The 23,455-nt window shown below is 38.3% G+C and overlaps 2 protein-coding genes across 4 annotated transcripts; one reads left to right on the forward strand and one right to left on the reverse strand.

Moving 5' to 3' along the window:
- The first annotated feature begins 3,564 nt into the window (after positions 1–3,564).
- firrm (fignl1 interacting regulator of recombination and mitosis) lies at positions 3,565–15,540 on the forward strand. 2 transcript variants are annotated; one of them, XM_086161952.1, is made up of 25 exons: positions 3,565–3,725; positions 3,965–4,078; positions 4,540–4,579; positions 4,679–4,767; positions 4,982–5,086; positions 5,195–5,335; positions 6,123–6,285; positions 6,769–6,853; positions 7,097–7,235; positions 7,574–7,663; positions 7,743–7,807; positions 7,900–8,048; positions 9,075–9,204; positions 9,335–9,521; positions 10,224–10,306; positions 10,467–10,518; positions 11,510–11,599; positions 12,452–12,637; positions 13,463–13,582; positions 13,653–13,748; positions 13,832–13,945; positions 14,288–14,392; positions 14,491–14,571; positions 14,649–14,792; positions 15,186–15,540. In XM_086161952.1, the coding sequence occupies exons 2-25, from the start codon at positions 3,983–3,985 to the stop codon at positions 15,396–15,398; spliced, it is 2,763 nt and encodes a 920-aa protein (XP_086018078.1). In that variant the 5' UTR covers positions 3,565–3,725; positions 3,965–3,982; the 3' UTR covers positions 15,399–15,540. The 2 variants fall into 2 exon arrangements, with proteins under 2 accessions (XP_086018078.1, XP_086018079.1); XM_086161953.1 differs by lacking the exons at positions 3,565–3,725; positions 4,540–4,579 and having other exon boundaries at positions 3,965–4,153.
- scyl3 (SCY1-like, kinase-like 3) lies at positions 15,537–23,002 on the reverse strand. Of its 2 annotated transcripts, XM_086161954.1 has the most exons (14): positions 22,738–23,002; positions 22,464–22,645; positions 21,890–22,075; positions 20,584–20,697; positions 20,370–20,426; positions 20,188–20,290; positions 19,947–20,058; positions 19,795–19,872; positions 19,502–19,641; positions 19,112–19,299; positions 18,537–18,708; positions 18,082–18,249; positions 17,228–17,994; positions 15,537–16,163 (listed from the first exon to the last, which is right to left on the reverse strand). In XM_086161954.1, the coding sequence occupies exons 2-14, from the start codon at positions 22,626–22,628 to the stop codon at positions 16,101–16,103; spliced, it is 2,313 nt and encodes a 770-aa protein (XP_086018080.1). In that variant the 5' UTR covers positions 22,629–22,645; positions 22,738–23,002; the 3' UTR covers positions 15,537–16,100. The 2 variants fall into 2 exon arrangements, with proteins under 2 accessions (XP_086018080.1, XP_086018081.1); XM_086161955.1 differs by lacking the exons at positions 22,464–22,645; positions 22,738–23,002 and adding an exon at positions 21,585–21,780 and having other exon boundaries at positions 21,890–22,014.
- Between the last annotated feature and the right edge of the window lie 453 nt (positions 23,003–23,455).

Raw genomic sequence — 23,455 nt, forward strand, 5'->3', positions numbered from 1 at the left:
CATTGTGTTGTCACCAAGTGTAATTGTGATGGCCAGACCACTTGATCAAAGCATTTTCAAAATCTATGTGTATTAGTCTTTTGGAGTCAAGACTAATGTAAGTAGCGAGCAGGAGCTGGCACATGTGGTCCAACACAACAAATGAGCTCCTGTAGCCTGAATTTCTGAAAAAATTAATGCAGTACCTAATGCAAAGGTATCAAATGGACATGTGAATATCAGAACTGCTGCACGAAGCAATCTGGATCAATTTAAGTGGTAGGCCATCTCTGGAAGCACAATTTGACCACATAAAGTAAAAGTAGTTCTATGTGCCAAGCGTAAAGTCCATACAGGAAGAGGTTATTACCAGCATCCTCTTTGTCATAGAAAAACTTTCTTGTCTATAAAGGTTTGAGATAAGAAAGGCTTCAGTTTGTGAATATACACTTTCTATTGTTAAAGGTGGAAAAATAATTAAATCCATCCAGCTAAACCCCACGGACTTCCACAGATAATAATGTAACAATGGATGACACTTTTGAAGCCAAAAATAGGTTGTTTTTTTTGTTCCGAAATATTGTAAAAGAAGCAATTGTAAGAAAAAAATGAATAAATTAGTAACTCTTTTTAGTGTCAGTATTCAGGATGTTTGATGATAAATATCCCCAATAAGAAACAATCACAATTTTCTAAATTTTACTTAATTTCAACATGCCCACATGAGAATGGTGACCTACTGGATGTCACTAGTTTTATCATTAACAACACTTGAAATTGTAGAATTTTGTTGTGCTTATAGTGATACATGAAAAACATGTCCAAAATAACACCCAATTTATACACAGGGAAGATGAAAATCTATAAATGGGAGGAAACACATTATTTCTGGAGAGTTTGACCCCAAATTACATGAGCATAAATCTAAATGGATTGATGACAAATGTATCCTCAGGAAATGTAAAAGTCTTGTGTCAGTCTGTAAGACAGTTCCCATTTTGAGCTGAACAGGGAGAAAGTCTTGAAAATGTTGTTAGTATTGGATTGGGACTAAAACCTATTTGTGACACTGGATATTGCTAATATAAGAATAAGAATAAGAATAAGAACAACTTTATTAATCCCGAAGGAAATTGCTGTGCCAGAGTTACAGAAAATATAACAGTAATAAATAATAAAAGAAAGGCAGAATTAGAAATAAAAATAAACTATAAACTATAAAGTGTCTCAGTGAAACTATAAAGTGTCTTAGTAAGCAGTGATAAAACTATAAGTGTATCACATGTTTGTGCGATCTGTGTATTAGCAGAATAGCAAAGTACATATAAAGTATTAGCAATATTGTAAATGTTATGTCAAGACTACCTGCACTCATTGTTTTGAATGTATAAAGGTATCTATTATACATTACAGGTAGAAAATATAGGTAGAAAGGTGAATATTCTAGAGGAAGACACAAGATTATCTCTGCAGTCTTGAGCCAAATGAGTTACCGTAGAAGCCCTGAAGGGATTTCTGATTTACTTGGCCAACACCTTACATAGCTACACACGGCAGTTTGCCAATTACCCTCTGAACTTTAAAACAAAAAGACAAAAGGGTTTCTTCCTCTGAATATCCGTCCAGACCCCCCAGCTAGTTTCCTTTCAATAGATAACCTTTCCATTCTGCAGGATCTGGAAGGTCAACACATGTGGGTAGAGGCTTGAGTCTGTGGTCTTAACAGTCTATCCAGCCTTCTTCTTGGAAAGCACATGGTAAAACTGGACGCTTTCATGTATACAGAATATAAAACAAAACCACCAAATTTACATTTGTATACGGTACAGAAATTAGGGATGATTTTGTGTTGACACTCAGGTGCAGGAAAAAAGACTAACAAAAACTCTTCCATACACCTAAGACGAAGCTGTCTTTCTCTGAAAGTACGCCACAGTGCTGATATGGTGTCTTGCACTTTCAGATATCTGAATAGTACAATGGAACTACGCGGGATTGCGTTTCCTCTAAATGTAATCATCTACATGATGTATTAAATTTGGAGTATCTGGAAGATTAAGAAGTGATATTTCATAGCATTTCTTTAAAGTATTAAATAAATGGACATTATTTATCAGAAGTTTTCTTGTCATAGATAGAGACAGAGGAGTTGCAATAAGAAAATACTGCTTGACATGTTTCGAGCCCATCATGTGGCCATCATGTGAGCTGAAATTATAATTAATGATCAAGAAACTTCACAGACCTGTGATTGGGTGGGGCAAACGAAAAATTATTCAAATGACAATGACAAAATTGATAATAGAGTATTAGAAGTAATAAGAAGAGGTATCTTACTACTTTTTATATGTATTTTATTTCATGAGTTATCTATTTTGCATCTATTTAGACAGATTGCTTTGAGTTTTAAGACACATGCAAATATGCACTCAGCATTTCACTTTTAGAAATTCTTTATCAGCATCAAATTTTCTCTTTTCTTTTAATTTCTTCTTTGCAGTTAGACATTGAATTTCATACATTTACAACTGAGAAACATTCTTAGCAATTGTATGAAAATTTCACATCATTTACAACTTTCACCGTTGATTTTAGTGATGCTTTCCATAGTCATCAGTGTGTACTGGTTTTACCTTATTCAGTATGACAAACAAGAGATAGAGGTATGTATCCATTTCAATATCTATCAAATGTCATTGTTACCAAAGAGGCCAGGTTTTCCTGTCGTGACAGCAGCAAATGTCTCAGGCAGCCTTGGAAACTGATGTAGCAAATCTTTGAAGGTCTGCTAACAATAGCTTTCCACCTAAACATTCCATGGTGCCATGTGAATCAGATGCAACAGACAAAATAACACATCTCCGAACAAACTGGCCAAATACATTTGAAATGTATCTCCCCATTTGATGTCATCAATTTTATGGGCATGAACTAAGATTTCATAATTCATTATCTTGGATTAAAAGCATTGACTTTAATAGGATAAGGAATAATATGTGCACCATGCAATTATAATTCTACTATGGATCACTTTATATCATCAATGTATCCAAAGACCGTTATTTTTAAACATAAAAGATTAGTATGGAATATGATGAGGTTGAATGCTCTCAAGGGAACAGTTTGTTTTGAAGAAATTCTGCTCAAAAAATTGTAAATCATCATTCTTTCAGGCATATTTCTTCTTGGCAAATAAAGGCATACATTTTAGTACTGAATTGACAGCCATCATTGTGACGGAGTAAAGGTTACGAATCTTTTTTGTATTGTTATGGAACTTTAAAATTACGTGGACACCAAAGGAAAATAATGTGTATGTTAATCAAAGTTTTTAACTAACTGAAAAAATATCTTGAAAACCCAATACATGCTTTTGTCATTCTAGCTTTTTTTCTTGCTAATTCAACGTTACTTTACGGTGACCATAATTCAAAGATTTATAGTTAGCTGACAAACCCAGATATTTAGTTTTCCGATCAGCTCCTCAGTGCTGTGCTGTGACATGCTTGTATGTTAAATAAAGTTTTTTTTTTTTCAATAATGAGCGCGCTTCGCTCAGGAAAGACGTCACACCAAACTCCAAAAATGGCTACCAAAGTCTCCATCAGCTAATGTTCATAACAACTTTATAGTAGCACGTTAGCTGCTGAGAAAAATTTGGATGTATTTATGTGAAAACAAGCTACCTCGAAGCAATTCCCTTGTGCCTTTATAGCCTAACTTACACGAACCGGTCGAGAGCAAGTGTAAGTATTCTAAAGTTTAACCTCGTCTAACATGATGCTAACATGTAACACTGTCTTATCTCATTAACGTTGACTTCTAAATTGTACTGTCACTGAACCACCGCTCGTTCTCCAATTCATTGTGTTCCTTCCGTGATATTAGTGTGTTCGAGAGCTTGTTAGCGGTCGTAGCTAATCCTTTGACTAAAACTGAGGAACTTCCAAGTGCGTTACTCAACCTCCTCCTGTCGCCTGGACAGCTCTCAATTCCCATCATCATGTCCCAGACCGACACATCCCTCCTGGACGAAGTAGTGAAGTGGAGTCCGGAAACCTGTCGCCAGGAACTTAATTCCGTTTTGCCTAAGCTGACTATATCCTTCTAAACTCGGATTGAACTGTTTCGGTCCACAACCCATTGAAGTCTACGGAATTTTGGGAAACTAAAGGTCAGCCCTTAGTGACTGTCACAGAAAATGTCACAATGTGGCCATCTCTTCCTCTTCATCTTGTCAGAGAAAGATATTGTCTAGTTGTTGGAAGTTGTTGGCTGATTGATTTATTGATATGATGATGTTGACTGTAGTTTCACCTTCATCAATGACTATCTGAACAGACAATTTAAATATGGCATCAATGCAGTGAAAATTGTTGTCAGTGCTTTGTCTGTAATTTATTTAATTGCCAATTCGCAAAGTGGAACCCACTAAAATAAGTATTTCTTTCTTAATTCAAACCAAAAAAATACCTGATGTTTTAAAGAATAATTTCATATCACTCAATTACAATGGAGTTTGAAATGCAAAGGTGGTTGGTTTCCCTTGACAGTTTGAACTCTTTACATGATAACTCTGATGATTGGAATGAGAATATACGTAAGTGTCTATGTATTTTATATTTCCCATTGCTAACCTTTTAGTCCTATTTGTGGATTAAATATTGGCCTATGTCTCACAACTCAATATATCCCATAGGTATACTGAAGATAATTACAGACATGTTCCTCCCTCATATTGGTTTGTCTGAGCTGGAAAATGTCTGCTTCTCTAAGATCTTACCAAAGGTAAACAGGATATATATTGTCTTACTGTTAGACGACACTGTTAACAGAAACACATTTTATTGCTCAAATCCTGACGGGTTATATTAATTTCAGCTAATTGAATTCCTGATAATTAGTCTTTTGATGACATTTAGACTTAACTATATTGTTTCTAAACTTTAATCGCCACTTCAAGATGTACCAGTCTGTGTTACCTTTCAAAACTCTTCGATAGGCAGGGAGAACGTTTGACGAAATGATCAAAGAAATCTCAGTCAATGTCGGAGGCCTGTCGAGTCAGAACACAGAGCTGTGTTCTTTGTTGAGGAACATTCTGCAGGTATGAATTTGACTAATTTCCAAGGATAAAATGATTAATTGTAACAAAAAATTCCCACTGTATTTATTGGCGAGACCCCATATTTACAATACCCCATATCTCTTTCAGTCAATGATGCAAGTCATTTATGCCTTGTCTGCTTTTGTGCGTCACGTGGGTACATTGGAAGAAGCCCCTGAACTGGCCGCTATCCTGTCCTTACCAACGTGTGTTCTTAAAGTTTTGAGGGAGACGTTTCAGCATTGTAAGGTCAGTCAGTATGTTCTGTGTAAAGAGCATTTGTGTATCATAATCAGCCTAAAGGACATGTTACTTTAAATCCTTCCGATATGTTTATAAGTAACTATACATACACACATGCACTGGCAGTTACTAAATGCTACTACATGCTCGTACCAGTTTAGACACCCCTTTGCCCTCAGATCTACTTATTTCTTTGGGGCATAGCTTCAGATAGGTTCTGGAACAGTCCGCAGAGATTTTGTGTCCATATTTACAGCATAAGGTACTATGATGATGCACTCCATTATGCTAATCTCCCCCTCCATCACATCTCAAAGGTGCTTTTAAACTGAGATAAACTCAAGGAGGCTGTTTCATTACAGTGACCTAAATGATATGTTCAACAAACACATATGTTTGAGCTTTGTGAAATGGTCCGTTCCCCCTGCTGGAAGTAACAATCAAGATGAGTAAACTGCTCTTTTGAGGTGCAACCATTCCACCTTTTAGATTCACCTCTCTTCTCCATTCTGATGCGTGGTTTAGACTGGTGGATGCCTAAATTCAATTAAGTAGATGGTAACATAACATAGATGGTAGCATGCATCTTTATATTAGAATATTTGAAAACAAATTCAGGGCATACATTTTTGTCACAAATTAGTAGGTTGCAAAGGTGTTCCAGAGCATATGACTGAAAATTCTGTAGAGCAGAATCTTCAACTCATTTGCTTACTATTTCATGGTAAAAAATTACATCTTTGAAACTATTCTATGGCGTTCATATTAATCATAGGAAATATATAATTCACAGGAGAGTGAGGTTCTTTACAGTGGCCGCCTATCCCTGGTGGCTGACCTCCTGCAGGGGCTCTTCAAGGAGGCCTACTCCCTACACAAGGGGTTGTTGGAGCTGCTGGACAGGATCTCCCTGGACAGCAATGCTTTGGAGGAGGAGGTCTCTGACATTGTAACAGGTTTGTGTTTATGCACGTAATAATTCCCTTACTTTGTTATTTCACAAACATTAGCACAGACCCTATACCTTAGTCACACCTTGAAAAGTATGGGTATAATTCTATAGAGTACAAGAATATCCTTATAGATATTGTAAGATGCAGGATTATAGTTTGAGTGTCTCTTATCTTAGTACGATGTTTGGTATGAGTCTGCTAATTAATATATGTTCTTGCATGAACACTTAAGGTGACTTGAGGTTTTTCTGTGTTTTGTTTGTTAGGTGATCACTTTAAGTGTTGTTCTCCCCATTTATTTTTCTTTATCATTTGTTTTGTTGCATATGGGAATAAGCGTCTGTTGAAATTTGTGTAGTTTGTTTCAAGACTGTCACCTTTAATGTTATATGGATTGAGGCAGCTGGGGTTGAGATCATATTTTACACTATGCATATTCTAGCTTTTACAGTCATTTTTGAATATGATTTGTTTTATCTCAATCAGTTATTCACAGCCTCCTTGATATCTGCTCTGTCATCTCAAACCTGGACATAGCACTGCATGCAAATACGTGGAAATACCTCATCAAGTCAGTATCATACATCCTCCCGTGTATTTGAGCTTAAATGATACTTCTATCTCAAGTAATATATAAAAGTTACATTAAAATAGCTAAAATATGAAAAGTGTAAATATATTTGTTTTCTGCAGTAATTAAAAAATAAACTTATCATTAAATATTGATCCACCAAATTATCAAAATACTATCATGGTAGATCGGTAGATGAAACTGGTTATGTTTTGATTGAGTTTTAAACATTACTCTTTCCAGGCAGAGTTTGAAATACCACTCACTAGTGGAGGAACATCTGCGCCATGGTGACATCAGCAACAGCTTATGTGACAACCTCTTGTCCTCATTCCACAACAGTGTGGAGCTGGCAGAACAGATCAGACATGCTGGTCTGCAGGTAGGAAGACTCCCTGCTTTTGCCTGGGTATGGTCTGTATGGTTACTCAGATGGACAGCTGATCAAGTTTTTCTGTTTTGTATATTTGATAATATGCTCTCACTATATTAATTATGAAGAGGGACAGGAGGATGTGTTTCCTCACATGTTCACCACAGGCCCTTTTGACATTGATATTGGGTTCTATGTCTTATGTGTAAAAACTAATACAAGTAGATGCAGTTTTTTTTCCAGGACAATTTTTGAGATATGAGAGTAGGAAGGTGAATATCCTAAGATGAACTTGATCTTTTTTCTGTCCTGATTGTTGTTTTTTTTTTTTTTTTTTTTTTTTTTAGGAAGCAACACAGAGTCCCGAGCACAAACTTTTTCAGAAAACTACAAAGATGTGCAGATTTTTCGCGAACACTTTGGTTCATTACATTAAGGTATAAAAGCTGGGATCTGTCTTCACTCCTGTCCCATCCCAGAAAATCCATGGGTTTCCGTTTCTTTTTTTTCATTCAGGAGTTCAAGACTTTTTTGACAAAGTACTGTAGCTGCTTTCATCAGCTTTACCTCCAGATTATCAGGTAAATGTGTTTTCCATTTTTTTAAAGGTAATTTAGACCAAATGCTATTTGGTATTGAGCATGGTGGAAAGTATGTGTATGGTCTCTTTCAGTAAATTCCCTCCCAGCTTGTGTGCTCCAGTGTTATACCCTGCTTTGTCTGAGGAGCTGAACGTTGCAGCTCAGGTGCCAATGGATGCCTTCCTTCTCCAGCTGTTGCCTTTAAGGTCTTTTGCTGAAGTTGTACTTAAGAAGGAACAACGTGAGTTTGAAGTTTAATTTCAGTCACATCTTTTTCTGCAGAGTTTGTTACATTATTAATCAGGTTGTCTGTTTTCATTCACATTTTCAGTTACAGCACAAAAAAACGGTTGAAATCATGACGTACAACAAGCAACTGACTTAGGGAAATATAAAAATGTAACATGTCACCCAAACTCCCACTCTAATGCAGAATTAACTGAATAGTAAAGATAACTGAGATTGATTGTTGATAAATTATTCCAGAAATATTGGCAATTATTAATGTAATACCCCTTAATACTATTGATACCATACAGTGTCATGATAGTAGAATTACCCCCTATCAGAATCCAATTGACTTAAAGATTTACCCAGATTTTATAATGTGGGGTGACAATATAAAATAGAAATAAAAAATGGCAAGTTTCTTTTCCTGTTTGCTACATTTCCTCTGTTAATAGCTCAGAACAGGAGTATTACGTTTTAGGCAAAATACACCCTCCCCACCCCCCAAAAAAGCAACAAAAAACACTTGTTCATATTGTGGGTTTACTAATATCAAGTTTGAAGTGGAATTGGAGTTTGGAAAAAGAGTCCATGGGAAAACCTTCTTCCAAACTTTATTTTGCAGGTATCTCAAGAAGGACATGCACTTCAAACTCTTAGAAGCTCTGACTAATGTTGTCTCTACCTGCCAGCTTTGTGTCCAATTCAGACTGAAGCAGTCCAACACAGCGAAGATAGCTAATTTATGCATTCTATGGACTATTTTGACTTGCCAGTAATGTATAGAAATACGCTATTTAACTTGTATTAAGGGAACCAGATGAAATTATCAGTTATATGTGTTGACTGAGTGGAAAGCCACTGTGTTCTTTAAATTAATTATCCAATATAAAGCCACATAATATTAGAAAAGCAATATAGTCCTTGGTAGAATGTAACTGTTGCTTTTTATTAAAGGTGGTGACAAATATTTTAGCCATTACATGATAATAGTATCACTAAGCATGTATCATATAAATCCAGAGTTCTGTGTACACAGGGTTGAGTCAGGAGCATGAACTTCCTCAGTGCCTTTTGCTGATCAGCGTCCTGACTCAGCTTGCCTCCCAACCAGAAGAGGTGAAACAGCTTTGGTACAGTGGAAGCAACTACTCAGAAGAGACACCCAGGTGATCGTCAATATATTTGGAATTTGGAATTAAGCTTTCTCAGTGTTTGTTTTACTCCTTACCAGCTGTATCAGCTGTAGAAGCTCGGTTTATAACACTTCTCTTCTTCTACTCTGTATTCTGTCTGCAGGCTTTCTCTGTATGAGGCAATCTTTTCTTGTTTCCGGAACTGCTATGCTGAGCGTAAAGTTCCAGTCCTGTTACCAAGTGTGATGATTATGGGTCAGGCCCAGGTCCAGGTATCTCTGCACCATCACGTCTGTGTTCACCTCTGTGCCAGTGTAGCTGCACTTCCGTCTGTGTACTTTCCTGTGCTGGTGAGCCCCCAACTCATTACGAAATAGATTGCATCAAAATTAGCACCAGTTGTAGTGATCAGACACTATTTTGTTCCATGCTTTATTTAAGGCTTCAGGTCTACTGTACAAAGATTGTTTTTGTTTGATCTGATGCTGTTAAAGAACCGCATTGCAGACTACTGGTTTGAAGTAGCAATAAAAAATATGTTTCCTGTAACTGGTTAACTGGTTTTTGCTGATCTTGTCTTTTCAGGGAGTTACATGCTAATTTACAAGTTTTTTAAAATTATTCTGATGATTTTAAAAGTACTATTTCTTCATCAGTATTCTTACCATTTCCAATACTTTTATTACAACTACTACCGTGTATGCATAAAAACCAAAAAATTACAGTAATAAAAGTGATCTTTGTTGTTCCTAAAGTCACAGGTGCTGTTTGGTTAATGCTGTCTTGCTGCTTGCTTTGGCTGGCTGTAGTTAGCTAGACATGTGGTAGATACATGATGGATTCCTGTGTATGTTTTTTTTAGTATAATCACAATCCTAACAGTTGTTGTTATCTGCAAGGGATATCCTTTATTTAGTCCCAAGAAAAATTTCACTTTCATTTCCAATGATTTTGCTTTCTTCTTGTAAAGAAGAAAGCCCCCCCCCCGCCCCCCCCAGCCCCATTGTTACTCTTTTGTCCTGCCTGCCTGATTTTTCCACCCATTATTGCAGGAGTGTTGTTTGCTCAATGCAGTAATGCAGCCTGACACTCAGACAGCCTTACTAGCAGCAGATGTGTGGTGTTTCACAGCACGGTGAGAATGACTGAACGTTTGGCACCATGACACAAAGTGTATTGAAATATAGAATTTCCATGCTCTAAATGATAAACTTAATATAAGTTCAATTTCAGTTACTGACCTGGACAGATCTCTGCATTGTACTGAAGTCTCCTCTTGTATTCTTTCTATATAGGTATGGAACAGCTGAGCTTTGTCTGCATCATGTCCTGTTGATTGCTCATTTGGTGGGTAGAGACCATGATATTCATCCCTTTTAACACATAAGTCCATATTTTTAAATCAATTTTGATGTTGGTCTTCAGAGCTCCAAATCAGTCCATGATCAGTATCTACTGTCTGATTTCCATCCATGCATTGTCAACCGCTATCCTACTTAGGGTTGCAGGGGATGCTGGCATTGGGCGAGAGGCTAGGTACTCCCTGGACGGATCGCCAGTCAATGGCAGAGCCAGATATACAGACAAACGACCATTCAATCTCTCCTTAGCAATTTTCCCAAATTTTACAATTAACCTGCTGCATGTTTTTTGGACTGTGGGAGGAAATCGGAGAACCAGGAAGAATCCCGCACGGACACGGGGAGAACATGCGAACTCCACACAGAAAAGTCCCCTATACCTTGAGTATTAGGTATCTTGGGTCCTTCATACTGTGAGGCTTAAGCACTGTGTCACTGTGCTGTCCTTGCTATCAGATTTATATATTTTAAATTTGCTTAGACAAATCATAGTCTTTCTCAAAGTTCTCACAATTCCAGTTAGGAATTTAGGTTTGTCGACTAAATTAAAAAAAGAATCTCTGCAGAAATGTGTATAGTTTGATGAAAATGGTTTGTAGAACAACATCCCCAATGTATTTTTTGGCTCCCAAAGTCTTGGTTGACTCTCCAAGATGATTGACATTTTTGAAAACATGATTTCTGGGCATCATCTAAAATAAATCTAAATTTCCTGATCTCTGTTGGGCTTTTTGTTTGTATGGCATCCTCAATGTTTTCTGTGGCACCCTGACAGAGGTGTCGATTGTTGACTGTTGGTGTTGACTGTTGGACTTTGGGGATTGTTACACCTATTCCTAGCCTGTTAAAACGTGTCTTCAGATTAAGTTGGCTCAAACAACTCTTCTCCTGTTCTTCGACATTGTCTAATCTCATGTGTGGTGTGTTCATTCATTCACTGGACCTTACCTCCCGTCTGCCCCTCCCTCCCTTGTCAGGTGAAAACTTGCCCCACTGAGTGTTACCAGTTGTCCCATCTAGGCCTGCTGCTCAGACGCATGGTTTTCCTCATGATACCTGACCACCAGGTTAGAAACACTGGCAACTGACATTTGAAATGATTTCAGATAAAACAGAGGAGTATAAGACAGTATTCAAAATTGTATTGGTGAAAATATGTACAGAATGATGTCAGACAGGTAAATCAGAGTAGGTTTTTTAAGAAAACTCCCAATTAAAGACACAAAACTTCGTAATACTGTGTTGCAACAGAGGCTATAGAAGGTAGAATGTTAAAATCACTATAAAATGGATTTTTAGTCTTGTTTTATTGATGAATATGTTTTTCTTCAGAACAAGGGTTAAGAACACTTTATACAATTTGAAAATGACACCATTGTATTGATGTACAGAAAAGACGCAATTCATCATATACAGTATTTTTTACCTTGAGATGTCCACTTGTCGTGAGTTAACCAGTCAAAGCATTTTAACTATAATCCCAACAGATGTACAACTTAAGTTTAAAACTGACCCATGGGTTCTGCAATATATCGGATATAGTAGAAGGCCATCTTGCATTGGTCGGAGAGGCCCTGCTAAACTATTATCTCCCGAGTTGCACTTAATCCACTGTTTGATTAGAAGGTGTTTGTCAATGAGGTTGACAGCCTGACTGCCCTGTTAACAGTGGAACTAGAGGAGATAATGAAGGACAGACAATGTCCTTGTAAATTTGTTTATACTACAGAAAGTTGAAGAGCAGAACTCATGTTTTGGATGTTCTGGCAAAGATGCAGTCTTCCTTGTCTGTTTTTCTGAGGTTAAAGGAAGATTTTTGATTGCTAAATCTCACAACTGATTCTGTATTTGATCCGAGCTTCGCAGTTTCTTATGGATAAAGCTCATTTTTCACATGTTCAGTTTCTCTGTTTTTCTAGATGAAGCTAGTTATGCGCTTCCCCCCTTCCGAGGTGGAAAACCATCCAGTATGGCATCAAATCCTCCTCAGAGCTCTTTCAAAGGATGCACATCAGCGTGTTGAGCAAAACATCCTTGCTCTTGTTGAAAAAGCTCTGGCAGACTGGCTGAACGGAGGGACCAAATTAGGCCAGGTGGAGAAATTGGTAAGAGCACTGTCAGAAAAGGGAAGTAGCAAATTTTAGTCCCAAAGGAATCTCTTCACATTTTTTTTTTAATTCGGTCTTTTTTCATCAAGTAAAACCACACTGGTGTTGAAAATCTCTTTCAAGTGTGTCCCGGCCAAGACAGGAACACCTGAAGAAGGTGCTAAATGGGCACTTTAGAAAAAAATGTCAATGATGAATCAAGTTATTCAAATGCATCTACAAAAAGGGGAACCCATTAATATCATGCACTCTCAAAGTAAATGTTAACATGGTAAAGTAAATGTGGTTAAAGAAAGCTTGATGCAATTAAAAACAGTGGTATCAATGTGATGTCAAAATCATGGAAGTAAAACAGCAGCACAAACTGAGTGCATGAGTGCTAGTGCAGTGAGTTTGGTGTATTTTGAAACAGTCAAGACACCTAAAATAATGATCATTGACACCTTGTATCAGGTTTTTTCCCCAAAACCCAAGGCAGGTGACATGGCCACACCAGTTGCTGATGAACTCTTTCCTTGTGGGTAATTAGTGCTTCGAAATTGGTGCCTAAATTTCCTCAGCTGTGATATTTTTTATTTAATCAAAGAAAGGGTTTTATCCTGTTATCATAATGTGAATGAAGCCATATTGAAACTAAACCTATGAAAAATAATTTATTCATTTATTTTTCTGTTGCTCACAATTTCATTCATGATATACATATTTGTATCTGCCATTTTAATGTTCTCACAAAAACAATTTGCAATGCTCCATCAAGGATAAATCCTTTGGGGTGAGAAAACAGGAAGGGACGAATCTGCTCACAATATCTCCTTTCCCTAGAATGTGCTGCTGCGCTCTCTTCTTGTGGTGGTTCGAGGGCAATCACCCCCTGAGGAACAATGTGTGTCATTTGCAACAAGGACAGTAGCACAACTCTGGCAGCGGCTAAACCCAGACCAGGTGAGCGAGACACAGAAACACACACGAGTGTACTGTTGGTGTGTAACTTTTGGAACCTGTTTTACTCCAGGTGCAGACCCATTCTGTGCTGCAGTGCACCCTGGAGCTAGTTCTCTCTATATCTGCCCTTTTAGTGACAAACATTGAACCTACTGTGATTTCTCAGGTAACTGATTTTTTTGGGGGGGGGGGGGGCTTTTCATTCAAAGACTTTCAAGAGTATTTCTCTAAATTGCCACTGTATTGCAGGCGCTGTCGTGTGTGAATAGTCTGGTTTCTCATCAGTGTGCAGACCACCTCCTTCTGGCTGCATTGGAGTTTCTGTCTTCTCTGGGGAAGATCCTCATTCCTCCTGACAACCAGGTACTTTAATGGTCACTAATAACAATCTCTGCTCTCAGTAAAAATTCCTCTTCACATTTTATCTTCACATCTGTATCTACATGCAGAACAAAACTGCTTCAAGGGGTTGAGCTCTTAATCACTTAATTTTATCTATGTAAAAGTGCAAAATATATACTGCAAATAGACATTTTTCCATTTCTTTCCCTTCCCTCACTTAGAGAAACACCGCTCTTACCACAGCAGGCCATTCCTTTAACATGTTGAAAGAATTAAAAAAAAATGTTCCCTGTAATCATTTGATGAAGTTTACTGTGTAAGTACATGGTTTTCTTTTATTTCCCTCAAATCACTTTGTTCCAGAGGGAAATCTTACCAAAGCTGAGTAGCCTTTTTGGAGCCCTGCTAGCAGACAACTCCTGGCTACTACATCAGCACACCCTAGAGGCTTTTGCCAATTTTGCAGAGGTACAGTTAAAACCCCACAATGGGGCTTTTGTTACACTATGTACCCTCATATGCCCTTGATCGCTAAACATAACTCATATATCCCCTCTCTATTTAAGTTAACGAGCCACGAAGAGGTAATTTCTCAGAGTTTGAATGTAGAAGAAACCAAAGTGACAGTGGTGAATTATCTCAGCAAGGTAAGAGTGTGCAGCATTATTAGTTGGTGTGGCCAAGATGAAAATGACCAATAGGAACAAATTCTTTTTTTGTAAAGATTGTGAATTCTAAAGAAGATGAGCAATCCCGTCTTGAGAGGTTCAGGTTGGAGGTGCCAGCCATTAAACAACACAATGAAAGGCTGGAGAGCAAAGCAAAGATTTCCAGTAAGGTGGCAGCTGAGGCTGTACCTGATTTAGAGGTTAGTAACATCATTGGTAAATTACTCTGTAGTTGTCTTGACTCTCCATGCTCAGGTCCTGGCTGACTTCACTGTCCAGTCAGGGTGGCAGCTGGCAGGTAAAATCATGTTTTAACATTGAGCTTGCAGTGATCCAAATTACTATATGCGATGAAATGTGATGGATGTGGGGAACCTAACAAACAAGGAACAATTGAAAAATTTGACATTCCCACCTTCCATGTATACCAATCCATGTGTTTTTCAGATTCCTAACATTATAATCAAGGTATAAACTTTTAAAAATATCTTATGTACTTTGATCAATCATTGGCATACTATAATAGCTGAGTGCAATTATCTTTAAAATATTGAATAAGTGATTTTTTTTTTCTCATTCTTCTGCCGATGCAGAGACCATCCTCCAAGAGACCCAGAAAGGAAAGTAGCACAGAGGAAGAGTATAGCTGCTACATCCAGACAGCAGAAAGTGCTTTGAAAGCACTTCAGGCTCTGACTGAGAGCAAAATCAGTGCAAAAGAAGACCCTCCCCTGTGGCTAAAATCCAGACTACAGGAGCTGCAGATGCTTATATCTGAAATCAGTTCAGCTAAACAAAAAACCTGACTGTTTGTTAAGCTAAGTTTTCTTTTTGTACAGAAAACCCATTTAATCCTGGACTTTGTATATTTGAGTCTCTACACTTTGCTGCTGAATATATTTTTAACGATCAGTCATGATAGATGTTCATTAAACAAGTTTGAATACAGAGCACTGCTGATTTGTTTATTAAGCACTAAATCTTACAGGAATTGTCAAATCCCTGTGACATTGTACATATGGTAATATAAACATTTAATCATGAAAATTGATGGTCATACCATACAGTAAAATCTTTATTTCACCAGCATCCAAAAAAGCTACTAATAAATTATGTCACATTAATTCAAAGTGCAAGCCTTCTGTAAATCAAATCTGACAGTTGTCTTGATCTTCATGCCACTAATGTTGGCACATAAAAACAAAATTCAGACGCAGATTTTAAAAAAAAAAAAAAGGATGCAAGCTTCGAGTATTATCCCCAGTCACTTTGAGATGACCAACAGCATTTGGCAAAAAAGGCCGCTTCATTTATAACCATCTGATCAGTACCCAATCCTTGTAGATCTCTCCCTGCCATTCTTTCTGCAACATGTTAAAGAAAGGACCTGTGTGTGAGCAACCTCCAGTTTACTGCCTGTTAGTGGTGTGAAAAAATGCTTCCAGAGGTGGTACAGCTTCAGGATTTCAGTTTTCCAGTGGTTGAGGCAGAGAAGGATAAATGAGATGTCATCCCCAGACATTATCATCCCAGTTGAGGTCATCCCCGTCTCCCCAGCCATCAGCTTCAGTCTGGAGAAATACAGAGAGTAAGGATGGAGGCATTCTTTCAGGAATCATTCTCATTTAACATGTGTTTAGCCAAGCGCTACTCCATCAGAACCTGCATTTAAACCCCCCCTTTTTTATATGTAAACATAGTTAAGATGTGTATGTGGAGGGGGGGGGCTAAGGATGAGTTCTCCCCCTTCATTCTGACAACATCATGGCCTTTGAATAAATAATTACAATGATTGGCCTTGTTTTTAACAATATTTCTTTTTGGTAACTATAATAGTTTTGGGTAATGTTTGGCTTATTCTAAAGGAGACCAACAACTATTTCATTTGGCATTTACACGATTTCAAAATGCAAGTGTAATTGTTGAACATATAAGTTATTAAGTGGAGATGGTATATAGTACAGAATCTTCCCATTCTTACATGGGAAGGACTGAACCTCTCGTTCCTTTTATAATCCGTTATAAACTCCTTTACCTGTGGATCGTTTAAATCATTTCTTCAGTTAACCCTGAACATGAAATATGTTGCTGACATAAATCTTAAACACATTGTCCAAAAAAAACAAAACAAAGGTAAAGCTGATCAGCAAAAACTAATTTTGGGCTGGGTTTTTACTTGAACTGAATATGAATATGAATAAGAATAAGCATAAGAATAAGAACAAATTTATTTATGCCGAAGGAAATTGTTCAAGATAAATAAAGTTGTTCTTATTCTTATTCTAAATTCTTGAATTAGCAGATCATTGCATTTGATTTATTTAAATTGTGCGGTGCCACAACTCTTAAGGGATCTGGATGATACTGCTTGATTCTTAATACATAATTTGGACATTGTTCTTAATGTAAAGTACATTATACAAATTTAAGCTGTTAAATAGTTGTCCAAAATATTTTTCACAAAAATATGACATTAGAAGACCTTTTGTAGGAAAAAAAAACATCAAAAAATAGAAACAAAGTAAATCCAGGTAGAAGTTGATATAATGCTTTTGTCATATTTCATATCTTAAATAAAAATAAAACCCCAGGAAATCTGATTAAATATTTGTACAATAGACACATATACACTTACCTCATTCAGACTGTCAGCAGCAAACTTCGCGGTAAGTGTTAAAGTATCTACCATCGAGTCAAACTGCCCCAGTTTAGAGGTTTTGGTTTCGGCTTTTCTGTCATCTGTACTGCTCTCTTCCAGTTGTAGCAGCGTCGGAGAGGACAGTTTAATATCTGGCACCATGTCTGCAAATAGGTCTAGCTCTGGATCCTGGTTCAGCTTTTTCTTCACTGTGATAGTAAACTCCTCCCCTAAAGCGATCCCCCTATTTTTCTGCAGTCCAATGGGTTTGGCCTTGTGATTTGAGTGGTTGATTGAGTTCTCAGAGTCCCTCGCATCCATGACCCACGTGCTGTCCCATGGTGAAGTGGTTTTGTTTTGTGTGGATTTTCGGAGCGCTGAGCTCATGTTAAGGGGTTTGGAGGATCCAAGTCTCAGTGCATCAGAGATATGTTTCACAGGTGTAGCTGTGCCACCCAAACCTGCAGAAACTGGAGCTGTAGGTGAAAGATCTGTGGCAGGTTCGGTGTCCTCAAAGTCACCCCATGGCTGATCGTCCACGCTGTGCTGAGTAAACGGTCTTGTGCTGCTGGCCGGATTGTCCGTCTTAGAGGTTTGAATGTGGATCTGGACTGGATGGCCATTCCTGTCCTCACCTTCTTCGGTGTCACTCCAGTCAGGCCAGTCTTCCGCTGGGCCATTGAGTCTGTCTGGTTGCCCCGGGCTGTAGGACAGTGAATCCTGACAGAATCCATTCAATGGTAGAGACATCTCTTTACTGACATCTGAAAGGCATAAAAAAATGGTTGATTGAGATTAAGAGACAAATTTCTAAATGTCCACTGATATCAATGAGTTGACAGTTGACATACCTGGTTTTGGTGGCGGTGGGTAATTTCTTGTGACCTCTTGACTGACTGTTAAGCTACAGATGTCACCTAAGACCAGGTTTTCTGTACCTGATGGTCTGGGGAACATATTCAAGACCTTTGAAGGCTGTGCTAACTGAGGGTGGGGGCCAACGGTATGTACAGGTGAAGCTAAAATTGACAGGAGAAATAGGAAAAAAAAAAAAATTAACCTTTACTTGTCCATACTGGATGGAGGATACAGAATGCAGAAATTCTTTAAAACTGTAGCGAACTGCTTTGCACATTCCGAGCCAGCCTTGTCACAATGTGGTGGGATATGAGTAAATTGGAAATGAGGCATTGCAAAAGCCTGAGTCATGTTTTATTCAAATAATATAAAAAGAGGGAATGTGCTTTACTGAACCAAGAAATTGAATAGTTCTACTTTGAATGTATTGTTCTCAAATCCTACTTACTCTCAGGAGTGGGTTCTGTAGACTTTGTGAAATTAGGTGTTGTGCGTTTAAAGACCTTGGTTCTCTCTCCTCCAACCACCACTTGAGCCCCGAGCAAAGGCACCAATACTGCTAGACTCTGCAATGTCATGGCAACCAGAGAATCATTGGTGTCTCTCATTCCTAGCAAAACCTGTAACCAGACACATACATGTCATGTTAAAATGGTTTCTCCATGTCGTCACCTTCTTAAAATATTCACCTAGGTCATTTTTTCACGTCTTTTTAGAAAACACAAAAAACTGAGCCATATGTTGAATAAGGAGTAGATTTAGGCAAAAAAAAGTCAAAAATTTCTTAGGACTATCATTTTAAGCTGATGATATACAGATACTAGATAAAAGAATCTGTTAAACAGGTCTATAGAAATTGATCTACCAAACAAACCAAAACATACAGAAGACACACACAAGACAACAACAAGGGTGGATTAATCTAATCATGTCCAAAATATCACCCATTCCTTTAAACTGAGCACACTGGTGAAAATATATATTTCTGAAAAAGGAGTTCATGGTTTGATGTCAACACTCCACCTGAGGTAAGATCTGGACTTTCAATTCATCATGGGAAAAAAACTCAGCATAGATGTGGATGTGGGCCAACAATACAACCCTGACATGTTCCTCGTTGACCTTGAACAGCTTGAGAAGCTGTGGAATCACATGTTTACGGTAAAGGGACACTGAGAGCAGGCATTCTTCACTGCTACCACCAGTGGATTCTGTCCAAAAAGACAAAATGAGACTTTAAAGAAGAACATGAACCGCAGCATCAGTTTTGACAACGCTAAACTGTGTCTTTAAATGGACAAGTATTGTTTTTTTATGTGAATACTATCGTGTGCAACTTGTGTTTGAGAGTTGACAGTATGACTTGATGGGATAAATAACATCAAGAGAGAAAACCGTAAAATGCTGCTTTACCCATCTTTGGCTTAAGAAGATGAGGCAAGAAGCTTTTGACAGCCATAGGTTCAGCAAAAACAAGAGGGTTAAGGAGTTTGGGGATGAGACGTGCAGCTATGAGCTCTTCGGGGAGGCTCTGCACTCTGTCAAGGAGAAACCTACACAGGCACACAACCGACATTTATGAAAAAAATCATAACATTACTAATTTTGAATGGTGAAATGCTCTGGGGGGGGGGGAAACACAGTTTTTGATGCTTTATTGCACATGGTGGCAGGTCAGTTATTAAAAAAGCACCATTGCCTCTTACTTGAAGAATTCATTTTTTTCTTCTTCTGTCTTCAGTGTAAGGCTCTTCAGAAAGTTCATTACTTCCAGGAAATCATTCCTGTTAGAAGAAAAATAATACAGTTTGTTGAAATAAACTTAATTATGGGAGAAAAAAAAACGGACTAGACAAACCTGAAAAAATCGTGAGTCAGCAAGGAGCTCAATGGAGGCCTACATAAGGGATCTGAGTTAAGCAGGCCTGCTTGGAGTGTCTTTTTCAAACTGTCAGACAGTTCCTGTGACACTGAGAAGAATGAACAAAGAGTGAGCAACCACTGTGTTACTTGCAGTACAGGTATAAGTATGTGCACAGTCATGGTTGAAATAATTAGAAATGCTACAATAAATAATACAAACCAATACTTCAACTCACCATAACCATTCAAGAGAGGAAGAAGTGCCTCTACCATTGTTCCAAAAGAATAACAATCCCGAGAGTGTGCATGCTTTTCAGTAAGCATGTTAAAGCCCTCCGACTGTCAACAGAAAATTGAAACTTGTGAACTGAAGGGAGATTAAATTCCATTTCTCTGTTTTTATCAAAATTGGATCTACCTGTTCTTCCGGAGGTACGCAGCTTGCCTCCCTTACATTTTGAATGTTTGTAAGAAACTGAGGAGTTAAGAAAATCAAACAAAACAAATATGCAAGTTCAGAGAGACAGAAATATGTAATGTAGTTATTTGGGATTGTTTAAGGAGGATAGGAATACATAAAAATAAAATACATAAAAAAAAGACAAAGAAGCTTTTCAGGGGATGTTTTATACCTCTGGGGTCGCCTCTGAGAACTTGCACACAGTTTCCATCCCTCCCAGTTTCCAATGACCATCTTCACTGACGAATACAGATGACATGCAAATGTTGTTGTGGCTTGATTTGCCCTGGAGGTAGGTGGACAGGTTAGAGAAGTACAAAAAACCTGTTTAGCAGAGGGAAAAAATATAAAGAAACAAATGGCATGCCACTAACATGAGGTATGTGATACGTTAACTTGGCTCTCCAGGACTGAGCTCAACTTCTTCCTCTGCTTTCTTAACAATGGTGAAATGTGGGCAATGACAAAAAGTGGTGGTTTAATTAAGTGAGATAGCCAGGGAAATATATAGACCATCACAGAACCACCCTTTTAAAGTGCAGGACTTATCCTCTCCAGTATCCCATGAGGCAGACATTACAGTAAATTTATTCAAGCTGGTGACTTTCGGCCCCATCCAATGAGTGGCATGGAAGAACAGAAAGCAGCAGTTCCAGATGAGTGTTCTTATCCCTGAGAGTGAAGAAGTTTGACACTGTCTTTGCCTATTAAATGTAAAATAAAACACTGTTCTCATCCGAAAGAGGAAAAATAAATGTGCATTGCCTTACACATTAGTTGTAAAGTAGAATTTATAAGAAGGCCAGAGTTAGTAAATGTTCCATACATGCAAAAGCAATGCAGAGCAAACCAATATAGCCAACATAGTTATACGATGCAGGTCATTTTTCAAGATGTACATGTAGCATTCAGTACTCTATGTCTATGAATGTTGGTGGATGTGGCACCTGGACTTTTTCTTAAAATTAGTTTCATCCTGGGTGGCAGTGGTTGGCCCTCACAGCATGAAGGACCCTGGTTCGATTCCCACAAGGGGATCTTTCTGTGTGGAGTTTGCATGTTCTCCCCATGTCAGCATCGGTTTCCTTGTTTCTCTGGTTTCTTCTCACATTCCAAAAACATGCAAAAGAGGTTAATTGGAAAAAATTGCGACCAGTCCAGGGTGTACCCTACCTCTCGCAAAATGACAGCTGGGATAGGCTCCAGCATCCTCCGCAACCCTGAGTGCAGGATAAGTGGCAGAAGATGGCTGGATAGAGGATCCTTCAGTTTTAATAGACTGTGGGGAGTTCCTGGTATATAAGTCATGGGGTTGCGGTTTGGTGATTGGTAAAAGTTTAGTGGGTATGCTCCTTTTATGTCAGGTCGCCTATTCGAATATCAATTATTTCAATAACTGAATTTCTCAAACATGACAACGTAGTGCTGAAGGTGTAACATGCATTAGCATCACCATCTTCTTGCTTCAATCTGCTCACCCTCTCGTGCAGAAACACCAGTGCTTGCAAGATGTCGTATATCCCTGCGCAGATTTCCTCCGGGGAGAGACTATCCAGCAGCAGCTCCAGGGGCTGCACACGTTCTGTCACCAAGTGGATGCCACCATCTTGCACTGAGCAGGATAGAAAGCGCAAAAGGGAGGGGTGCCTCAGGGTCTTCAGGTGCTACAGGATATGAAAGAATTTATAGTTAGTGACCCACTGAGGTCATGAAACTGAACCAGAGATCCACAGAAGGTAAGTGTCATGTAGCTGAATACCACAAATCATGCAAATTCAAAGAGGAATACAACCTGTACTTCAACTGACTACAGAGGGAAAGGATAGAAACCTTCAGGTGTTAAGGTGCCTTAAATGAATCGCCTTACTCCAAACTGTTCATGTTAGTAGCCTGTCTGTGGCAAATCAAGAACTTCAGATGAGATTAAGTTCTTCGTCTTTCATATCAGGCCACAGGTATGACGAAAAATATCAATCGAAAAACAACAGCTAACATTGAGTGCTCAGATTGAAAGCTAAAATGGGTAAACGCAAGGAGTCTCCCCTGACAAACCTTTGCAGCTTTGTTGACTTTATCCTCATTGCCCAGTTTATGCACAAATACTGATGCAGACTTTCCGTCCTGGAGAACCGCCGAATACATGGTCAGTCCGAATGGCAGGGTGAGCTGGGGCTCCTTCAGGGTGCAGCTGTTAAGCGCGCTGCTTTCCGCACCCATGACCGAGCTAGTCTGGCCTGAAATGCGGGAAGAGGAGACACACAGGCCAGAAATGTCATGAAATTTGTTCACATCAGCATTCAGTTTAATATCGACGTGTCGCACGTACCGAAACTCCGCGTTTTCTGTTAGCTAGTTTTGTTATTTGCCTAGCTGGCTGCCCACGACGCTAAGTTAGCCAGCTTGTCATTGCAAAATAGCAGAGGTGTAAAAACCCAAGAACCGTCATGCCTAAAAAAAGTATCGCTGAAGTTACCTACAGAAATCGACAAAATCTGCAGACTGTATGTTTTAAAACACAAAAATAATTATTTTACATTGCTTGTCAAATTGACGGCGCGAACGTGGAACATAAGCTACTGTAAACACGGACCCTTCCGGTAAAAGGAAGGAATGTCAGAGAATGGGGCTGTAATATTTTTCACAACAGTAATAAATGACCCATGGATGTTAAAATGAACATGTCTATGCTTTTCTTTTAGAGAAAATAAACGTGTAGAATACTGGATAAACTCCTTATGTTTTATGTATGGACTTTATTTTAAGTATTTAACGACTTCCAAGTCGGTAGTGCCCCTATTTTCATTTGTAATGGTTGCGACCCGAGTGGCGTGAGTTAATATAGTTGTTTGAAGTGAGCCATATGGTGGAGATTTCATATAACTGCAGTGATGAATGATTTCATCACTAAAATAGACAATTAAACAAACAAGCAATACAAAAATGGAAAAACAAAAAAGAAAACAGTCTCTTTCATCGTAGATATCTACCAATAGCTAATAGCACCCTGTATGTTGGTATTTAAAGGACTTAAAATTACTACATCA

The sequence above is a fragment of the Fistularia commersonii genome, chromosome 16, assembly GCF_037954325.1.
Source record: "Fistularia commersonii isolate RoL2024-O1a breed Wild chromosome 16, RoL_Fcom_v1.0, whole genome shotgun sequence".
Taxonomy (NCBI): Eukaryota; Metazoa; Chordata; class Actinopteri; order Syngnathiformes; family Fistulariidae; genus Fistularia; species Fistularia commersonii.